Below are 20,579 nucleotides of genomic sequence, written 5' to 3'. Positions count from 1 at the left end.
AATCAGTAGCAATTTTTTTTCACTCTTCAGAGAGTCTATTTTGCTTCTTTCTTTTCTTTTCCTTTTTTTTTTTTTAATCTCTCTTGTCCCTACTCTTTTTTTTTTTTTAAACCAGTATTAACATCTTAACAAGCACTGTTTCCCCAGATTGACTGGTTATACTGCCTCAGTGAGCCACCTTTGTGTCCTCTTATTTTCCTAGGAACTGAAGTATGTTTTTACTTCCCACTAAGTGTCTAAATTTGTGCCAAAGGCAGATAAGTTGGATCCAGAGTGCATGCTGTGCTGGAAGGAGGACAAGAGTCATAATTCTGAGCTTGGACTCCAGATGGAGTTTTAAATTGTTTTTTAATATAGCCAATCAATTGTTATATTAACATTGGAAGTCTGCTATTTAAAATTGTAAGAGCATTAACAATGATTTCAATTGGAGCAGTTTTTCTATGATCAAGAGGATAAACCAGATGGGAGCAGTTAAGCACATCTTAGCATGCAGACATACAACTCACGGCAATTGTAAAATATAACGCACACATTTTAATACAGATTTTTATGAATAATGTATGGCAGTATTTTTCTGAATATCAAAAATACTAGCTACCATGGTTTTAGCAATAATTACAAATCAGTGTGAATTCTTAGTTTTAATGGAATTATTTCAATTATTTAAAAAAATTTCCATTACATATGAGGTACACAGTAAATATTTTTAAGAAGTTGGAAAGGAAAAGAGCAGTGAAAGTATTAAAGGGAATGCATTGGGATATATTAGTCACTCAAAAACTATACAGCTTTTCATAATCTTTTTAAAGCAAGGACAGTGTTGAGGAGCTAAAATACTGCATGTCCATGAGAACAACAATAAAAAGTCAGGATTGGCATACATTGGGTGCCTGGAGAGGAAAATAAGGAGAGTTCTATTGTTTCTATAGAGTTATCTCTAGAGATTCTTCTCACTTGCCCACTATTCTGGTAAAAATCTGCAGACTGTACTTTATTTGGGTTTGGTTTCCAATCCAAGGGTAGTACTGAATGTCTAATTCAAATGCTGCTACATAGGGGATATGCGGACACCACTGTGGCCATCTTCTCTGCAATCCCCTGTTCCCACTGATGGGGGGGATGCAGAGGGGACATGGAGAGCCAGGCCTACTGGTACCAGGTACCTACGGTGGGTGCCCTATTGAGCCCCCCAACAGGCAAGTCAGTGGTTGCCAGAGTGGTGTAATTTGTGGGACTCTGAAAACTTTCATGTGTCCAAAGATATTTTCCTCTGTCTGGCTTTTATGATTGACATTTTAACATTAAGAATAAATTCATTTGGCTAAAAGTATTTCAGTTTCCAGACATTTGAAAAAAAAAAATTGTGTCCTCAGAAAAAGCTATTATCTGTCATGGAGCACCATTTTGAGAATTAGTTTATACTACTCTTTTTCTCCATGAGAAATTATTGAGAAGGACTGTTACTAAGGTTGATGGGACCAGAGTGAAAACTGAGTGCTGATTAACAGCGTTTAGTGGGTCAGTATTGTGAGGAGTTTGGGGCAAAAGTTGGCACAAGTCTGCTGTGTGCATGAGTGAAGTATGTTCCAAGAAGGAGAGGCAGGTAGAATAGAGAGGTTCGTGTGGTATTCATCCTATGATTTGAATCCCCTCAAGTTCTCCATTTACCTGGGATCCTCCTATTTATTTGTTTTTTTAAAAAATTAAACTTCTTATTCTTAGGACTTAAGGAAATATATTGCCTTCCCCCAAAAGGGCTTACATTCTCACAGTTCTTGATTTTCATCTTATTCTGATTTCTTGCTTAGGGTTTCTTTTTTTATGGTCATCTTATCACTGCTTTTCAATTTTGCCATAGTTTCCTCCGTTATTTTGGCCAAAACATGGTTAGAGGCCTTTGTCTGTATTCCTCAAGGTATTGTTACACTGAGTCCTGTAGTGTTTGACAAGTTTCATTGGAAAGTTGGAATTACCTAATCTAATACTGTTATATTACAGAGAAATGAAATTTAATAGTGATTTCAATAGCGAAGTAGCAATGGTTAAAATATATAAATATATGTAAATATATAAAAATATAAAAATATATGAGTGACTTAGTGACTTAGTTCTTATATGCAAAGACTATATTTTATTCACTGTGGTATCTCAGTGACTGAACATTGCTGCTCCTAAGTTTAACTGATTGTGCCCTTTCACCCAGTCCTAGTGGTCATCTTCTTCCTTAGTGTCTGCTTTTCAAATCAATGTTCCTTCTTTCCTGTCTTATTTTCCCTGGGTCCTCTTTTCAGGATTTCACCCATTTTATGTAGGCTGAGTAAAACTAGTTAACCTGTTTACTAATCTCTAAGCAATGTTGCCTTTCACATGATTATATACAAGGTTAGCCCACCTTTCCTTAGCTTCTTGATACTAGACAGAAGTAAAAGTCCCAGGGAAATGGTCTCGAACAAAAGAGCAGTTTCCTTCTGGAGATAAAATCTGTCACTAACTCTGGAATGCTACAGTTGTTTTAGTCATATCTTTTTGCCTTGTAATTCATTCAGGAAACCTTATGTAAATAAGGTATAGTTATCTTCAAGTAGTTTACTTGAGTAAACAGTTCTTAGACAGTGTACTGTCTAAAAAAGAAAGCACTCTAAAGTAAATTACAAAAGTGAATTATGCCATTGCAAGAGCAAAAATGGAGATATGAAAAGGTTATTATAGGACATAGTTGAGGGTTACCTAAACTTCCAAGGGCAGGAGTGGGATAGTTTGGGAACCAGGGAAGGAGGCAACATCTGACCTGCATGTCGAGGATGAGCAGCAGTTATCCTGATCTTACTGTCCTTAGTAGACCTGTGTATGCCACCTAACACACAGGTGTCAGTGTTAAATAAAGGCTCACAGGCAAGAAGCAGTTCCTAGTGTCTGGGCTATAAAGTGTGAGGCAGGAGGTGTCAGGAGATAAGTCTTGAGGGGTATACAGGGGTCAACTTATAGAGGATTGTATCATGTATCACTCATATCTATTTATTTATCAGGTAATAGAGAGCTACTGGAGGGTTTTAAGAAAGGGAGTGCCAGAGGCAAATTATCTACTATCCAGTTTCTTTGGCATTTTTGTGGCTTCCAGAAAGGGATGCTTCTACTTTTCTGAAACCTGAAGTCTATAGAAGGAGAGCCAAGGTAGAATGGTAGGGCAACAATACTGAAGCTGTCTTTTACCATAGGGAAAGCTTCCTCATACATAGGAAAAAGTCCTTATCTGAGTAAGTATAAGTCTTTTCCTTCTAGTAAAAAATATATATATATGGGCATTCCTCACTTTGCATGGTTCCCATGTATACAGATTTCAGTTACCATGTTTAATTAAGTAACACCAGTCTCCCAGCAATGTGTTTCAAATTTTGCTTACAACAATGGTTAACTGTGATTAATTGCAAAAAGTACAAAATTTGCTATGGTCTCCTCAGCCTACAAAACAAAATAAATTACCAAAAACTACATAAATAATAGATAAGCATCAAGATCAACCACCGGTCACATCATTTTATTCAGTCTGCTGGTGATTGTTCACGCACAAATCGTTGATGCACAGACAGCAAAGCATATAGTGTGTTGCTTCCTTGTCTCTCAATGAGAAACCTATGTGATATTTTACACAAATAGATAATCAAAAGGTGTAGTTGACCATCAACGATGAGAGTACAGCAAAATAAAAGAGTACTGATAACAGAGGACTTAAAATTAGAGTTGAACAAATGGAATTATAGATGAAATAGTTGATTCTGGAACATAGCTGTTATTTGAGAGACTCTACATGATGTAGCCAGAGAACATAGTGAAGGATAACTTTTTGACATAAATGAGGAAAGTGTTGTGATGAATATGACAGATGTCCCAGAGGTAACACCAGCTAAGAAATCTCCACAGTAGAAGAACTTTTGGAACTATTTCATGACATTGACAGTACAAAGGATAAAATGTTCAAAGTCTATCCAGACTTGGAAAGGAGTTTGACAATTTGCCAAAGCTTACAAAATATGCTTGCTCAGTATGTTAATTTATATAAGAAGGCCAGCTCTATTCAAACTACTATTTGTAATTTTTTAAAGAAATGATACTTTCTCAATGTTTTTAATGTTTTAAATTACACTGTACTCTAAATATTAGTTTAACTTTTTTTTTCATTTCCCTACACAATTGTAATTGGCAGAATTTTTAACATTTTGACAAAAATTTTTAAAAGTCACAGAACATTTGTAGTTTTTCCCATAATTAATATTGCTTTGCATGGTTTCAGTTTGGATGATCAGTTTTATGGTCCTCTACTACCATGCCAAATGAGGATGGCCTGCATATAAATGGTACCACTATTTTCTTTATGGATAAACCTTTTATTTATGTATCCAAAATTTTAATTACTTGGGCCAAGTTCAGATATATAAATAACTTGAAATTTGTTTCTTTCCCATCTCTTAATATTTCTGATTTTGATTCTACTATGTCTACTGAATTTATTATTTAGTCTGCTTAAAAACAGAGTTTATAAGTTTTCTTATTGGCATACCTTAAGGAATATGTTCACATCAGTTTTTTTTGAATATATTCATCCTGTAAAAATTATATGTTGTTATTTAATGGACTTTTTTGTTATTCTTCCTATCTGAATATAGAAAACAGTGACCCAAATAATATTTCCAAAAGACTATACTATAAACTGATTTTTAAAAATAAAATGTTAGGTCCCTAGACTGTAGCTATGCCAAAATTTAAATGTAGGCATTTTTCCCAGTAACTTATTCTCTTTGCTTTCAAAAACTTTACAGACTGGTGTTAAAGGAGAAAATAAATAAGGGGTATAGTCACAGATACAGGAAATAAATGGAGGCCTTTCTACAATAGTGGTAATAATTCCAGTGTATTAAAGATATAATAATATCACATTAAAAAGTAGCAAAGACGTTCTTTGTCCTACTTATTTACCTTTCATTTTAACATTAAGAGAATTGAGATGTAATATAAGATACTTAGAATCTGTTTTTGGGGTGCCTTGGTAGCTCAGTCGGTTGAGTGTCCAACTCTTGATCTCGGTTTGGGTCATGATCTCAGGGTCACGAGATGGAGCTCTGCATCAGGCTCTGTGCTCAGCAGGCAGTCTCCTTGAGATTCTCTGCCCACCCCCATAGCCTGTCTTTCTCTGTCTCAAACAAATAAATAAATAAATCTTAAAAGAAAACAAAACAAAACAAAACAAAACTAGAATCTCTTATCTACTCAAGTAACTCAAATCCATTTAAGTCTTTCTATCAGTTCATTCATACATACAAGTATCATCATAAATTAATTAATGGGCACTTCCTGTGAGCCAGGAACTGTTCTAAACACTGAGGATACCACATTGAATAAAATAAAAAACTTCAATTAAAACTGTAGGAGCTTATATACCATCTCTTACTCTACCTCTAAAATCTGATTTATAATTATCTTTCACTGTACTATAAAAGTTTCCACCTGACCCATTCTCTTCCATTCTACACGTCTCAGAGTCTCTATCTTTATTTTATATCATATGCCTGAATCTTTTTTTCTCTGATATATACATCAATCTTATTTAAATTCTTCCTATGCCTCTAAGCCCAAAGTGACTCATGAATATGCCTTTATTTTTCATTCAATGAAAGCTAAATTAAAGAAAAAAAGAAAAAGTACTGACTTTCTTATAGACCCGAGTAACCACAGAATGCTAACAATAAAAGGAAATTCAGCCCCCCTCCCCACTGCTAAGTACCTGAATTTTTCTTTCTTTCCTTCTTAAAAAATAGTTTAACCTAATTTAAAAAAGGATTTGACTCACCTGACTTGTTCCCATTCAGGCAAAGGTCTTTACTCCAAGTGACTTCATTGGCTACTGGTCAGACTTCATATTGGTCTCCTTTAGATCACGTGTTGGGTTCTGTGGCTGAGATGGAGTAGAAATGAGATCATGAAGAAAAGATCATGACTATTGCTGTCCCTTTATTAAAGTCTCTGGATATGGGACAAACCCTTCAAAGGAAATTGTACATACAGAAGATAACATGTTTAACATGTCTAGTCGACCATTAAAAGAAGTTGTACCTCCACTGTTTCATCATGGGCTAGATGAGGGAAGAAACTCTGGTCAGAAAAACAGCTGGTAGCCAAAGAAAAGGAAGCATGTGGTTAGACTCAAGTATTCACAGAAATAAACATAAATAAGTAAATAAATAAATGCATACTTTTTAAATAAAGGAAAAGGAAATAGGCTTATGAGAAAACTTTCTATACCTATGTGCTTCTTACCCTGGCTCCTTGTTCCTCATCCTCCTGACACTCCTCAGGAGCTTCTTAGCCCCCACCCTCCTAGAGCTGCTATACCACCCTAGGGAGCCACCACCACTGCCTTAATGCTGAAGACATTTCTTATGTTCTATTATAAAAAGTGAAGAAACTTAGCTCTGATAATATTTTTACTTGTGGAATCCCACATAACACTTGAACAACTGAGAACAATATGTCTCGTGCTTTGTAATTAGGGTGATATTTAGCTATCTCAAAAAAAGTATAAACTCAGAGCAAAATTGAGTCAAAACATTGGGTCTATTAGATGCTGTTGGTAAATGAGTGATTTTGATAACACCATGTTTATGAGATATATAATTCTTTTGATTGATTTGTCTTGGTGATCTATAATTAATGTTTGTGTTTATCGATGAGAATGAGTCTGTATTTGAAAGCTACATGCATCTAGAATAAGTAGAAGGACAAAATATTCAATTCTTGATAAATCTGTCAAACTGACATGATTCTACCTTGCTACCTGTATCACTTTGGTCAAATTGTTTAATTGTTATCTGTAAAAATGGGGGAAATAACTCCTTTGTAGGATTGCCATTGAATCAATGGAAGTATTTGGAAATAGCTGGTACATCATCTGGCACATAGCCCAATGAAGTTCCTTTCTTCCTTTTCCCCCTTCTTTTTTCCCCTCCTTCTTTCTCATGACCACTTCTCTGTTCTCTTTCTAATAGTCTAAACACAAAAGGTCCAAGCTCCCACAGGACAGGCCTTTTCCTCTGCCCCTTGTTTTTTTCCTTTCTTACTCATTGTGACTAATATGCTTACATACAATAGAGAGGTAACAAAAAAATTATTCTCTAGCCATGTTTTCTTAGTTTTTCCTGTCTTTTCTCTGGTTCCCAAGAGATCTGTTTACTTCAGCATTTTATTGTTGCTTTAAGTTTAATATCTCAGAAGCTGCTTAAATCACTTTCTTATTTTTCAAATAGACACCTCTTATAATTTCCTTATTGTCTAGCCAAAGCGTTACTTTCTTCTTTAATTCATTAATACAAGTTGATAAAGCCCTCAGTGATTAATCCTGAATGACTCTTTAACTCCATTATTCTATATCCTGTAATTCTAAAAACTTATCATCAGTTGACAGTACATTAATTTCAAGTTTTTGATATTTGTGAGCTCAAATTATTTAAGTTTTTTAGTTAGAATTTTCTAGAAAATTCTAGATACTCTCTGTCTTTTTGCTAGATTTATTTATTTATTTGAGGGAAAGAGAGTGAGCACACACATGTGCATACACATACTCTTGCTTGAGGGAAAGGGAAAAGGAAGAAAAGCAGTCTCCCAGCTGAATGCAAAGGCCTATGCCTGGCTCCATCTCAAGACCCTGAGATCATGACCTGAGCTAAATCAAGAGTCAGGTGTTTAACCGACTGAGCCACACAAGCACCCAGAAATTCTATGAGGTTCCTAAGAAAAGGAACTTTTTCTTTTCTTTTTTTTTTTTTAAATATGTCTAAACCTAGTAAACCATAGGTTGATTTACTGATTGTTGATTAGAGCTATACCAATTTAACTCCTAAGTTTTCCTTTATTTCTTTCCTCCTGTTCTTTTGTTCTGCTTCTTTCATCTTGCTCAAAGACCTTTCTAGAAGAAAAAGGATAATATCTGTATTATATCTTTGGGCATTAGTAATGGAGATTAAAGATTTGATTTGAGTTCTAGTATATGGAAAAAATTTTTGATACTAATTTTTTAGGCCTATAAAACCCCTTTTTTCATAGGATCTATGAGCAGCCTCTTCGATTTTTCTTAGGTTATGTATGGAGTGTGATAACAATGATTTGGATCAGAGAAACTGCCTGATTATGGTCCAGTTTTTCAGTAATTATCAATAGATTACTTCCGAGGGCATTTTGCTTCAATGTTAATAAAGTAAAGATGGCTTGATAAAGCCTGGTGTTGGTTTCTATGCTGGGCATGGAGACTGCTTAAGATTCTCTCTCTCCCTCTCCCTCCTACCCTACCTACTTCTCCAAAAATAAATAATAGATAAATAATAAACTAAAATCAGCCTTCAAAAAGCTTTAATAGATTAAAAGATTTAATAGATCCATTGCTGGATACCAGCTTTATATAGAAGATGCTGGTGTTTTTTTTTTTTTAAGATTTTATTTATTTATCAGAGAGAGAGGGGGAGAGAGCGAGCACAGGCAGACAGAATGGCAGGCAGAGGCAGAGGGAGAAGAAGGCTCCCTGCTGAGCAAGGAGCCCGATGTGGGACTCGATCCCGGGACGCTGGGATCATGACCTGAGCCGAAGGCAGCTGCTTAACCAACTGAGCCACCCAGGTGTCCCAGAAGATGCTGTTTTAATTCTCTATTTTAAACTATGCTGCCATTTTTGTTGATAGTAATGAATAATACAATTACTCATAATAAAAAAATAAATAAGAAATAAATTATAAAAAGCCATTGATGAGGAAACCAAAAGTTGGGACAAAAAAGCACTTAGAACCTTTGTTTAGTTTTAGGCTTGTATGAGCTTACGGTTCATAGCATGTCTTCACCTTTAACCTTGCAGGGACTCAAAGGCTATCCAGGGCTCCCCGGACTCCAAGGTGAACCAGTAAGTACTTCATTTATAAAACTTGTATCTTCTCCAATAAAAAAGACACACATTGGTGAAATCCATGGAGAGATTATTTTCCCCTACTTATTAAGATCTTCTTCTCCTCAATGATTTTCACTCTGTTTAGTGCAGGACAGACTTTTTCAGTTGCTCATGTTATAGGTTTGTTTTTGTTTTTTCCCAGATCCTTGACTGACTTTAACTATCTGTGTAACATGTTCCAGAACTTTAAGAACAGTTCTTAAATATTTGAGGTTCACAAACCCCTTTAAGAGTGTTATAAAGGCTATGAGCTCTTTCCCAGGAAAACACACATTTTCACACACATGCATGCACACATGCACACACACATTTGATTATTTTTATTTTTTGTTTTCATTTTTTCTTTCACACAATTGATTTTTTTTTTTAAGATTTTATTTATTTGAGAGAGACAGAGAGAAAGTGCATGCACACACATGAGTGGGAGGGAGGAGCAGAGGGAGAGGGAGAAGTAGATTTCCCACTAAGCAGGGAGCCCGATGTTGGGCTTTATCTCAGGACCCTGGCATCATGACCTGAGCAGAAGGCAGACGCTTAACCAGGCAGATACTTACTAAGTCACCCAGGTGCCCCCCACATTTGATTTTTTATACAGTTTCAGGAGTTTGCCTATTTACAAAAGCCTACTCATAACTGTTAATTTCCTGATCTTTGCATAAGGGAATGTAAATAAATTTTAATAAAAACCCAAATTAGAATAGCACATATGTTATTGTCCATTATACACATATGCACATATTTAAAAGTCAGAATAGTTTGGGAACTATTTAGTTTTTGATCATGTTATTCTTTCTCTCTCCCATCAGAAAATAATGTATGTCATAGAAAAAAAAAAAAAAAAAGCCGGGGCGCCTGGGTGGCTCAGTGGGTTAAAGCCTCTGCCTTCAGCTCAGGTCATGATCCCAGGGTCCTGGGATCGAGCCCCCCGCATCGGGCTCTCTGCTCAGCAGGGAGCCTGCTTCCTCCTCTCTCTCTGCCTGCCTCTCTGCCTACTTGTGATCTCTGCCTGTCTAATATATAAATAAAAATCTTAAAAAAAAAAAAGCCATATCTCTTGTTTTCAATGTAGTTTGTACTAGGTCAGTATAAATAAAGCAGTGAAAAAGATAAGAGATAAGGAACTAACTAGGGTGATGGACACCATTATTGGAGATTGAGCAAAGAACCTCAGGAAGCCCTAAAGAAAGGTCCTGAAAGAAATGTGATAGAATGTCCCTGAGGAAAGATAGAAATGAAATAAAGTTAATTTTCTCTTTCATTCATGTTAAGTGGGACAGTACATTCTGTTCAGTCCTGAGGCACAATTTCTCAAGATTACTAATTACTAGAAATGGCAAGTAAAATGATATATTATATTATATTATATTATATTATATTATATTATTATTCCACTTTACTAATTCTACTTGGTTGCAGTGCTGGGATTCTCAGTGAAGTCTGATTGTCTCAGAGCGTGTGCTTTTAATGCTTGGTGTTAGAAGTGGGATTGGGGCAGGTTTCCTATTCCTAATTTCTCCAGGGTCTAGAGATAGATCTTTGTGTCTAAATTGCTCCATTCAATCTATAGATTGAAGTGGGCCAACTTTTTTGTTATTAACCATTTTGAAGTGCATAGTGAATTTTAAGTTGTAGTGTTTGCTTTGAGTTTCTTTTGAGCTTCTGTGGTTGTCACAGTGATTTTAGGGTGTGGTTGGCTTAGACATGTTTATGCCATAGAAGACTGCTGAAGGCAGTTTACTTTGTTTACTTTGTTTACTGCCATTCCAGGAGAGCAGTATTTAGCCATCCCCCGGAATTCTTTTTGTATTTCTCTTCACAGCTGGAATGTGTTAGATCTCTACATGTTACCCTAATACCCTCCATGAAAATCCATTCAAAATGAGATTTCCTTTATGTCTTAAAACAGATTGCTTTTTAATAGAGCTCAATTAATCTAATTTGCCTAGGAGAAGAATGAAAGGGATGGTGGCTGGCTTTAGCCAGAGAGTGACCTACAGAACAAAACAGCCCTTTTCATTGGTTTCACTGCTTTCTATTGGCATACCCAAATACAAGTTTTTGTGAATGTCTGTATATAGTCCTATGTATTTTAGAATTGGATGAGGCATAAAGGAAGCTGTTGTAAATAGATTGGAGCAAATCTCACAATTAGAGGGCTTTCCCTAGAGTACTATGGGAAGTTACGTACACTTCAGAACTACACTAGAGAAGCAGCCTTGGATGGTTTTCTCTGGAATTAGACATGCTGATTCAAATCCTGGCTTCCCACATACTAGCTGAGTGACTTTCCGCTGGTGACAGACACTGTATGTCTCATGTTTTAATCTGTAAAATAGGGATAATGATACCTACCTTATAGGGTTTAGACAGATTTAAATAAGATAATACTTATAAAATACTTGAAATAGTGCCTGGCATATGACAGGAGCTAATGAATGTTATGGGAATATAATATTATATATTATACATTATTTTAATAAGGTAATATTTAGTATAGAAATATGGTTTCTGAAATTCATAGGATAAATCTCTCCATATGTAGATAAGAATTTTGTTCTGTACTTCTCAGAAAGCCACTGTTTTATTTACATTCTGTTAAATTATCCATTGTCATATATATATATATATTGTATTTATATACACACACACTCATCTACATATATATATAGATGAATGTCTATATGTATATAGGGTACATATATGTGTATGTATGTGTGTGTGCATGACATGACAACTTCGTCAGATTGTCTGAGTTCTGAGTTCATATCTGAGCTCTGCTACTTACTCGCTGTGGCATCTTGGGCAAGTTTCATAACTTCTCTGTATCTTACTTTCTTCAAATGTAGAACAGAGAAAATAGTATCTGTCTCATAGCCATAAAGTTAATGTAATGTGCTTAGCATAGTAAGTAGCACATAAAAAGGACTCAGTAAATGGTCATTGTTGGAGGAAGTGGGAGAGGAGGAAGAGATGAGAAAACAAAATTGAGAGAGAGTCTGAGAAAAGTGGAGATAAAGATATATTAGGAGCCTACATGTCTAATAAAATGGGAGGGTAAAAACGTTCACTTATGATCCTCCAATTGTATTTCCTTTGTCTGTTCTTTCTATAGATTTTCCAAATTTTTAAGAATTTAATAGTATTTGTTTACTTAAGCTGAAGGTAGCACTCTCTGTGTGTTTCAGAGCAAAAGGGAAAAGGGCTAGTGTCTTTTATCTCTCACAAACAATAAGAAGGAAATGAATTTTACATAATAAATAAGTAATCCATGAAATTTACCTTTGCTGTCACCATCTAAGTTTAAGTAAAGGTGGTTTAGCGTACATTTTTTCTGCATTTCCTTGGTTCAAGGATTATTTAATAGACCTAAACTCTGGATACACTAATGAATGAATGAATAATTTGTCAATGAAGGAAAGTAAAAACAAAGTGGAAGTATTTCTTCTCACTTGACTCCCCAGTGGTATAGCAAGTTTCCTTTCTTATGCCTTTGAGTCTCCGTTCTTCAGCAAACCTTGTTTTAAAATTAAAAATACAAATTTGTCGATTTAAAATGACTTTACCACCCAAAGTTAGTTTGAATTTTTAGATAGATTTGTGTTATGATAAAGGTACTTACTACTCAATATCCGTTTTTTAATCAGACTTGCTGTAAGAATGAGTTTACTTTAGAAAGGAAGAAGAGGTTGGTTCTGAGGTTCCCTGCCCCTTTTAATCTTCTGAGGGTCATGCTTAGACATTTAAGGAGAGTTGCAAGATGATTGAAATAAGAAGGAATTCAATATAAAAAGATAATGCTTATTAAGAGATGTATCCACTCTTTTTCTAGAATAAATATCTTCTTTATGTAGTACTGGATTTTTCCATCCTAGATTTTACCATTATTAATAGTCAGTGTCTCATTTAGAGCTCCTAATCTGACAGTTTTATTTTTTTATTTAATAATTTTGGTTTATTTCTATTTGAAATAGGTGAAAACAGTCAGAGAAACAATGTGAAGTCCCCTTAGTACTTTTGTAGGGAAAAATTTCTTTATAAATTTATGTTATTATAGTTGTGTCAAATTTGTTTCCTTGGGCTTCTTTTGGTTTTGTTGTATTATTTTATTTATTTTATTTTTTATTTCAGGGAATTCCAGGATTCACTGGTAATATTGGTGTACGTGGTTACCCTGGCAGGCAGGTGAGGTAACTAAATTTATACTTCTCCTTTTATGTTCCTTTTCATTAATGCATTGTATGCTCTGATTTTCAAGGTTAATGTTTAAATAATAGCTATTTCATTTCTATTAAAAAAATGAATTACTCATGGCAAATAATTTCAAAATTAAAGTTATAAAAATCCTTAAAAAATGTTACTGTAGAAAGTTTTGGTTAAAATAGGAGTGGGGTTTTTAAACATGTGTGATGTGATACAGTGGAAACTTCAAAATTAAATGCCCAAGGGCCTAATAAGATTTTAAAGTGATCCCGCTACTGATTTTCCAATACTACTACTCACTGTAATGAAGTAATGGTAGAAGTTAAGACTATATAACAAGCATTATTTTTTATTAGCAGAGCTATAAAAATGTGAGACACAGTTTGGCAGTGCTATGTTACTTTTATGTGAAATGTATTCAAGTCTTTCTATACAGTTTTGAAAATTCATTCTAAACATTTCATATTTATTTTCCTCTCATTTATAACTTATTTATTTCATATAAACTAATAATAGACCAAATTTTCTTTTTTTTTCCTGGATTATTTATTTATTTATTTGACAGAGAGAGATCACAAGTAGGCAGAGAGGCAAGCAGAGAGAGAGAGAGAGGGAAGCAGGCTCCCCGCTGAGCAGAGAGCCCAACATGGGACTCGATCCCAGGACCCTGAGATCATGACCTGAGCCAAAGGCAGCAGCTTAACCCACTGAGCCACCCAGGCGCCCCTAGAACAAATTTTCTTTCTGAGGTTTTCTTGAATTGAAATCTTACTCTTAAAATTAATTACTCATTTAGTATACTAGAAAACTACAGTTATAATATCTTTTTAATTCTCAAGGATGAGGGAAATGAAAATGCCAAAAAAAGTAACAACATTCCATATTTTAGGCCTTTAAAAATTCTTGAAGAGTAATGTGTATTAGAATCTTACCACTAAGTGATACTTTGTGTTGTCTGAAACATGATTAAATACTCAAGCCTATGGACATTGATCTGAAATTAAAAATGTGTTGATTTTTTTAAATTATGGCAATATATTTTAGATGAGTTGGTTAGAAGTGTTTTAAAAGAACATGGTTTTCCAATGAGAAATAGATTAAGATTTATTTTTTGTATCTTTTAATGTGTGTTAATTTACTTTGCTTAGATATCTAAAACACATTTTTGCATAGATTACATATAATACCTCTTTTGATTCTGAAATTCTAAAAATTCCTTGAACATATATAATCTTAATTATACTTAGCTTTGAATTTTCTACTTGTGACAATGACACCTCTTTATATGCCTATTTTATTTTATTTATCAACAGTGCTTTCAGAATACTGTAGTATGATAATGATGTCTTTTGTTCACACTAGGGTTTAGCTGGACCAGAAGGTAACCCAGGCCCTAAAGGTGTACGAGTAAGTAAGCATTTTTATCATCTTGTAAGCATGTTTGCATAAAAGTCAAATGAAGTATGTAAAATAGATATCATTTTCAGACTTCCATAGGAAGTTTGAATGTAATGCCGGGTTAGCCTGAAAAGAAATATATTTGTTTTTTTTTTTAATATAATTTTTTATTTTTTATAAACATTTATTTTTATCCCCAGGGGTACAGGTCTGTGAATCACCAGGTTTACACACTTCACAGCACTCACCAAAACACATACCCTCCCCAATGTCCATAATACCACCCCCTTCTCCCAAACCCCCTCCCCCCAGCAACCCTCAGTTTGTTTTGTGAGATTAAGAGTCACTTATGGTTTGTCTCCCTCCCAATCCCATCTTCTTTCATTTATTCTTCTCGTACCCACTTAAGCCCCTATGTTGCATCACCACTTCCTCATATCAGGGAGATCATATGATAGTTGTCTTTCTCCGCTTGACTTATTTCACTAAGCATGATACGCTCTAGTTCCATCCATGTTGTCGCAAATGGCAAGATTTCATTTCTTTTGATGGCTGCATAGTATTCCATTGTGTATATATACCACATCTTCTTGATCCATTCATCTGTTGATGGACATCTAGGTTCTTTCCATAGTTTGGCTATTGTGGACATTGCTGCTATAAACATTCGAGTACACGTGCCCCTTTGGATCACTACGTTTGTATCTTTAGGATAAATACCCAATAGTGCAATTGCTGGGTCATAGGGCAGTTCTATTTTCAACATTTTGAGGAACCTCCATGCTGTTTTCCAGAGTGGCTGCACCAGCTTGCATTCCCACCAACAGTGTAGGAGGGTTCCCCTTTCTCCGCATCCTCGCCAGCATCTGTCATTTCCTGACTTGTTGATTTTAGCCATTCTGACTGGTGTGAGGTGATATCGCATTGTGGTTTTGATTTGTATTTCCCTGATGCCGAGTGATATGGAGCACTTTTTCATGTGTCTGTTGGCCATCTGGATGTCTTCTTTGCAGAAATGTCTGTTCATGTCCTCTGCCCATTTCTTGATTGGATTATTTGTTCTTTGGGTGTTGAGTTTGCTAAGTTCTTTATAGATTCTGGACACTAGTCCTTTATCTGATATGTCGTTTGCAAATATCTTCTCCCATTCTGTCAGTTGTCTTTTGATTTTGTTAACTGTTTCCTTTGCTGTGCAAAAGCTTTTGATCTTGATGAAATCCCAATAGTTCATTTTTGCCCTTGCTTCCCTTGCCTTTGGCGTTGTTCCTAGGAAGATGTTGCTGCGGCAGAGGTCGAAGAGGTTGCTGCCTGTGTTCTCCTCAAGGAATTTGATGGATTCCTTTCGCACATTGAGGTCCTTCATCCATTTTGAGTCTATTTTCGTGTGTGGTGTAAGGAAATGGTCCAATTTCATTTTTCTGCATGTGGCTGTCCAATTTTCCCAGCACCATTTATTGAAGAGGCTGTCTTTTTTCCATTGGACATTCTTTCCTGCTTTGTCGAAGATGAGTTGACCATAGATTTGAGGGTCTATTTCTGGGCTCTCTATTCTGTTCCATTGATCTATGGGTCTGTTTTTGTGCCAGTACCATGCTGTCTTGATGATGACAGCTTTGTAATAGAGCTTGAAGTCCGGGATTGTGATGCCACCAACGTTGGCTTTCTTTTTCAATATCCCTTTAGCTATTCGAGGTCTTTTCTGGTTCCATATAAATTTTAGAATTATTCGTTCCATTTCTTTGAAAAAGATGGATGGTACTTTGATAGGAATTGCATTAAATGTGTAGATTGCTTTAGGTAACATAGACATTTTCACAATATTTATTCTTCCAATCCAGGAGCATGGAACATTTTTCCATTTCTTTGTGTCTTCCTCAATTTCTTTCATGAGTACTTTATAGTTTTCTGAGTATAGATTCTGTGTCTCTTTGGTTAGGTTTATTCCTAGGTATCTTATGGTTTTGGGTGCAATTGTAAATGGGATTGACTCCTTAATTTCCCTTTCTTCTGTCTTGCTGTGGTGTAGAGAAATGCAACTGATTTCTGTGCATTGATTTTATATCCTGACACTTTACTGAATTCCTGTATAAGTTCTAGCAGTTTTGGAGTGGAGTCTTTTGGGTTTTCCACATATAGTATCATATCATCTGCAAAGAGTGATAATTTGACTTCTTCTTTGCCGATTTGGATGCCTTTAATTTCCTTTTGTTGTCTGATTGCTGAGGCTAGGACCTCTAGTACTATGTTAAATAGCAGTGGTGATAATGGACATCCCTGCCGTGTTCCTGACCTTAGCGGAAAAGCTTTCAGTTTTTCTCCATTGAGAATGATATTTGCGGTGGGTTTTTCATAGATGGCTTTGATGATATTGAGGTATGTGCCCTCTATCCCTACACTTTGAAGAGTTTTGATCAGGAAGGGATGCTGTACTTTGTCAAATGCTTTTTCAGCATCTATTGAGAGTATCATATGGTTTTTGTTCTTACTTTTATTGATGTGTTGTATCACATTGACTGATTTGCGGATGTTGAACCAACCTTGCAGCCCTGGAATAAATCCCACTTGGTCGTGGTGAATAATCTTTTTAATGTACTGTTGAATCCTATTAGCTAGTATTTTGTTGAGTATTTTTGCATCTGTGTTCATCAAGGATATTGGTCTATAGCTCTCTTTTTTGGTGGGATCCTTGCCTGGTTTTGGGATCAAGGTGATGCTGGCCTCATAAAATGAGTTTGGAAGTTTTCCTTCCATTTCTATTTTTTGGAACAGTTTCAGGAGAATAGGAATTATTTCTTCTTTAAATGTTTGGTAGAATTCCCCCGGGAAGCCGTCTGGCCCTGGGCTTTTGTTTGTTTGGAGATTTTTAATGACTGTTTCAATCTCCTTACTGGTTATGGGTCTGTTCAGGCTTTCTATTTCTTCCTGGTTCAGTTGTGGTAGTTTATATGTTTCTAGGAATGCATCCATTTCTTCCAGATTGTCAAATTTATTGCCGTAGAGTTGCTCATAGTATGTTCTTATAATAGTTTGTATTTCTTTGGTGTTAGTTGTGATCTCTCCTCTTTCATTCATGATTTTATTTATTTGGATCCTTTCTCTTTTCTTTTTGATAAGTCGGGCCAGGGGTTTATCAATTTTATTAATTCTTTCAAAGAACCAGCTCCTACTTTCGTTGATTTGTTCTATTGTTTTTTTGGTTTCTATTTCATTGATTTCTGCTCTGATCTTTATGATTTCTCTTCTCCTGCTGGACTTAGGGTTTCTTTCTTGTTCTTTTTCCAGCTCCTTTAGGTGTAGGGTTAGGTTGTGTACCTGAGACCTTTCTTGTTTCTTGAGAAAGGCTTGTACCGCTATATATTTTCCTCTCAGGACTGCGTTTGTTGTGTCCCACAGATTTTGAACCGTTGTATTTTCATTATCATTTGTTTCCATGATTTTTTTCAATTCTTCTTTAATTTCCCGGTTGACCCATTCATTCTTTAGAAGGATGCTGTTTAGTCTCCATGTATTTTGGTTCTTTTCAAACTTCCTTTTGTGGTTGAGTTCTAGCTTTAGAGCATTGTGGTCTGAAAATATGCAGGGAATGATCCCAATCTTTTGATACCGGTTGAGTCCTGATTTAGGACCGAGGATGTGATCTATTCTGGAGAATGTTCCATGTGCACTAGAGAAGAATGTGTATTCTGTTGCTTTGGGATGAAATGTTCTGAATATATCTGTGATGTCCATCTGGTCCAGTGTGTCGTTTAAGGCCTTTATTTCCTTGCTGATCTTTTGCTTGGATGATCTGTCCATTTCAGTGAGGGGAGTGTTAAAGTCCCCTACTATTATTGTATTATTGTTGATGTGTTTCTTTGATTTTGTTATTAATTGGTTTATATAGTTGGCTGCTCCCACGTTGGGGGCATAGATATTTAAAATTGTTAAATCTTCTTGTTGGACAGACCCTTTGAGTATGATATAGTGTCCTTCCTCATCTCTTATTATAATCTTTGGCTTAAAATCTAATTGATCTGATATAAGGATTGCCACTCCTGCTTTCTTCTGATGTCCATTAGCATGGTAAATTCTTTTCCACCCCCTCACTTTAAATCTGGAGGTGTCTTCGGGCTTAAAATGTGTTTCTTGGAGGCAACATACAGATGGGTTTTGTTTTTTTATCCATTCTGATACCCTGTGTCTTTTGACAGGGGCATTTAGCCCATTAACATTCAGGGTAACTATTGAGAGATATGAATTTAGGGCCATTGTATTGCCTGTAAGGTGGCTGTTACTGTATATGGTCTCTGTTCCTTTCTGATCTACCACTTGTAGGATCTCTCTTTGTTTAGAGGACCCCTTTCAAGATTTCCTGTAGAGCTGGTTTGGTGTTTGCAAATTCTTTCAGTTGTTGTTTGTCGTGGAAGCTTTTAATCTCTCCTTCTATTTTCAATGATAGCCTAGCTGGATATAGTATTCTGGGCTGCATGTTTTTCTCATTTAGTGCTCTGAAAATATCATGCCAGCTCTTTCTGGCCTGCCAGGTCTCTGTGGATAAGTCAGCTGCCAATCTAATATTTTTACCATTGTATGTTACAGACTTCTTTTCCCGGGCTGCTTTCAGGATTTTCTCTTTGTCACTGAGACTTGTAAATTTTACTATTAGGTGACGGGGTGTGGGCCTATTCTTATTGATTTTGAGAGGCGTTCTCTGAACCTCCTGAATTTTGATGCTCATTCCCTTTGCCATATTGGGGAAATTCTCCCCAATAATTCTCTCTAGTATACCTTCTGCTCCCCTCTCTCTTTCTTCTTCTTCTGGAATCCCAATTATTCTAATGTTGTTTCGTCTTATGGTGTCACTTATCTCTCGAATTCTCCCCTCGTGGTCCAGTAGCTGTTTGTCCCTCTTTTGCTCAGCTTCTTTATTCTCTGTCATTTGGTCTTCTATATCACTAATTCTTTCTTCTTCCTCATTTATCCTAGCAGTGAGAGCCTCCATTTTTGATTGCACCTCATTAATAGCTTTTTTGATTTCAACTTGGTTAGATTTTAGTTCTTTTATTTCTCCAGAAAGGGCTTTTATATCTCTCGAGAGGGTTTCTCTAATATCTTCCATGCCTTTTTCGAGCCCGGCTAGAACCTTGAGAATTGTCATTCTGAACTCTAGGTCTGACATATTACCAATGTCTGTATTGATTAGGTCCCTAGCCTTTGGTACTGCCTCTTGTTCTTTATTTTGTGTTGAATTTTTCCGTCTTGTCATTTTGTCCGATAAGAGTATATGAAGGGGCAAGTAAAATACTAAAAGGGTGGCAACAACCCCAGGAAAATATGCTTTAACCAAATTAGAAGAGATCCAAAATCGTGAGGGGGGAGAAAGTGGATAAAAAGTGGTTCAAAAAGGAAACAATAAAAAAAAAAGAAAAAAGAGAGAAAAAAAAAATTTTTTAAAAAAAAGAAAACACCTAAGAAAAATATAAAAAAGAAAAAAAATATATGTATTAGATAAACTTTCAGAAAGTGGTTGTTTTTCTGTTTCCAGAATTGCTGTTCTTCTTCTCTTCGATCTGCCGATGGATTTGCAGGTGTTTGCAATCTTTAGATAAGCTATCTAGCTGATCTCCAGGTAGCTGAAGTAGTCTCGGCCTGCTACTTCTCCGCCATCTTGACTCCTCCTCCAGAAATATATTTGTTTAATAGATGCTTTCACTGTTAACAGCCACAGAAAGCAGTCTTATAGCAGTAGGTTTTACTTCATTCTTTTCTTTTACTTTCTGGCTGCTAGCTTAATGTCTTTTATGTTAGAATGGACTCTATCAACATTGGTAGTTCATTATGTTTGAACGTATGAACGTATATAGACATAGGAAATCATGATAAAAAACATGAGGCAAAAAAATCATATTAATTTCAAGGCTGAGATAATATGATATAAAAACTATATGGAGTAAAAAAGATTTTATCTGCAAAGATGGAAGTAAGCTTATCATATCAAGAATATACCATTGCCCTTTAA

The 20,579-nt window shown here is 35.6% G+C and overlaps 1 protein-coding gene across 1 annotated transcript in view; it reads left to right on the top strand.

Annotated features, from left to right (window-relative positions):
* Positions 1-8,869: 8,869 nt before the first annotated feature.
* COL24A1 (collagen type XXIV alpha 1 chain) overlaps positions 8,870-20,579 on the top strand; it is a gene marked incomplete at its 5' end in the record, with an annotated part of 325,357 nt that continues 313,647 nt past the window's right edge. The window contains 3 exons of the mRNA XM_082688569.1: positions 8,870-8,938; positions 13,112-13,165; positions 14,546-14,590. Coding sequence (XP_082544695.1) covers positions 8,870-8,938; positions 13,112-13,165; positions 14,546-14,590 — 168 coding nt within the window. The remainder of the gene's footprint in view (positions 8,939-13,111; positions 13,166-14,545; positions 14,591-20,579) is intronic.

Source organism: Mustela nivalis (assembly GCF_964662115.1).
Source record: "Mustela nivalis genome assembly, chromosome: 10".
Taxonomy (NCBI): domain Eukaryota; kingdom Metazoa; phylum Chordata; class Mammalia; order Carnivora; family Mustelidae; genus Mustela; species Mustela nivalis.
This window is presented reverse-complemented; position numbering and strand designations above follow the sequence as displayed.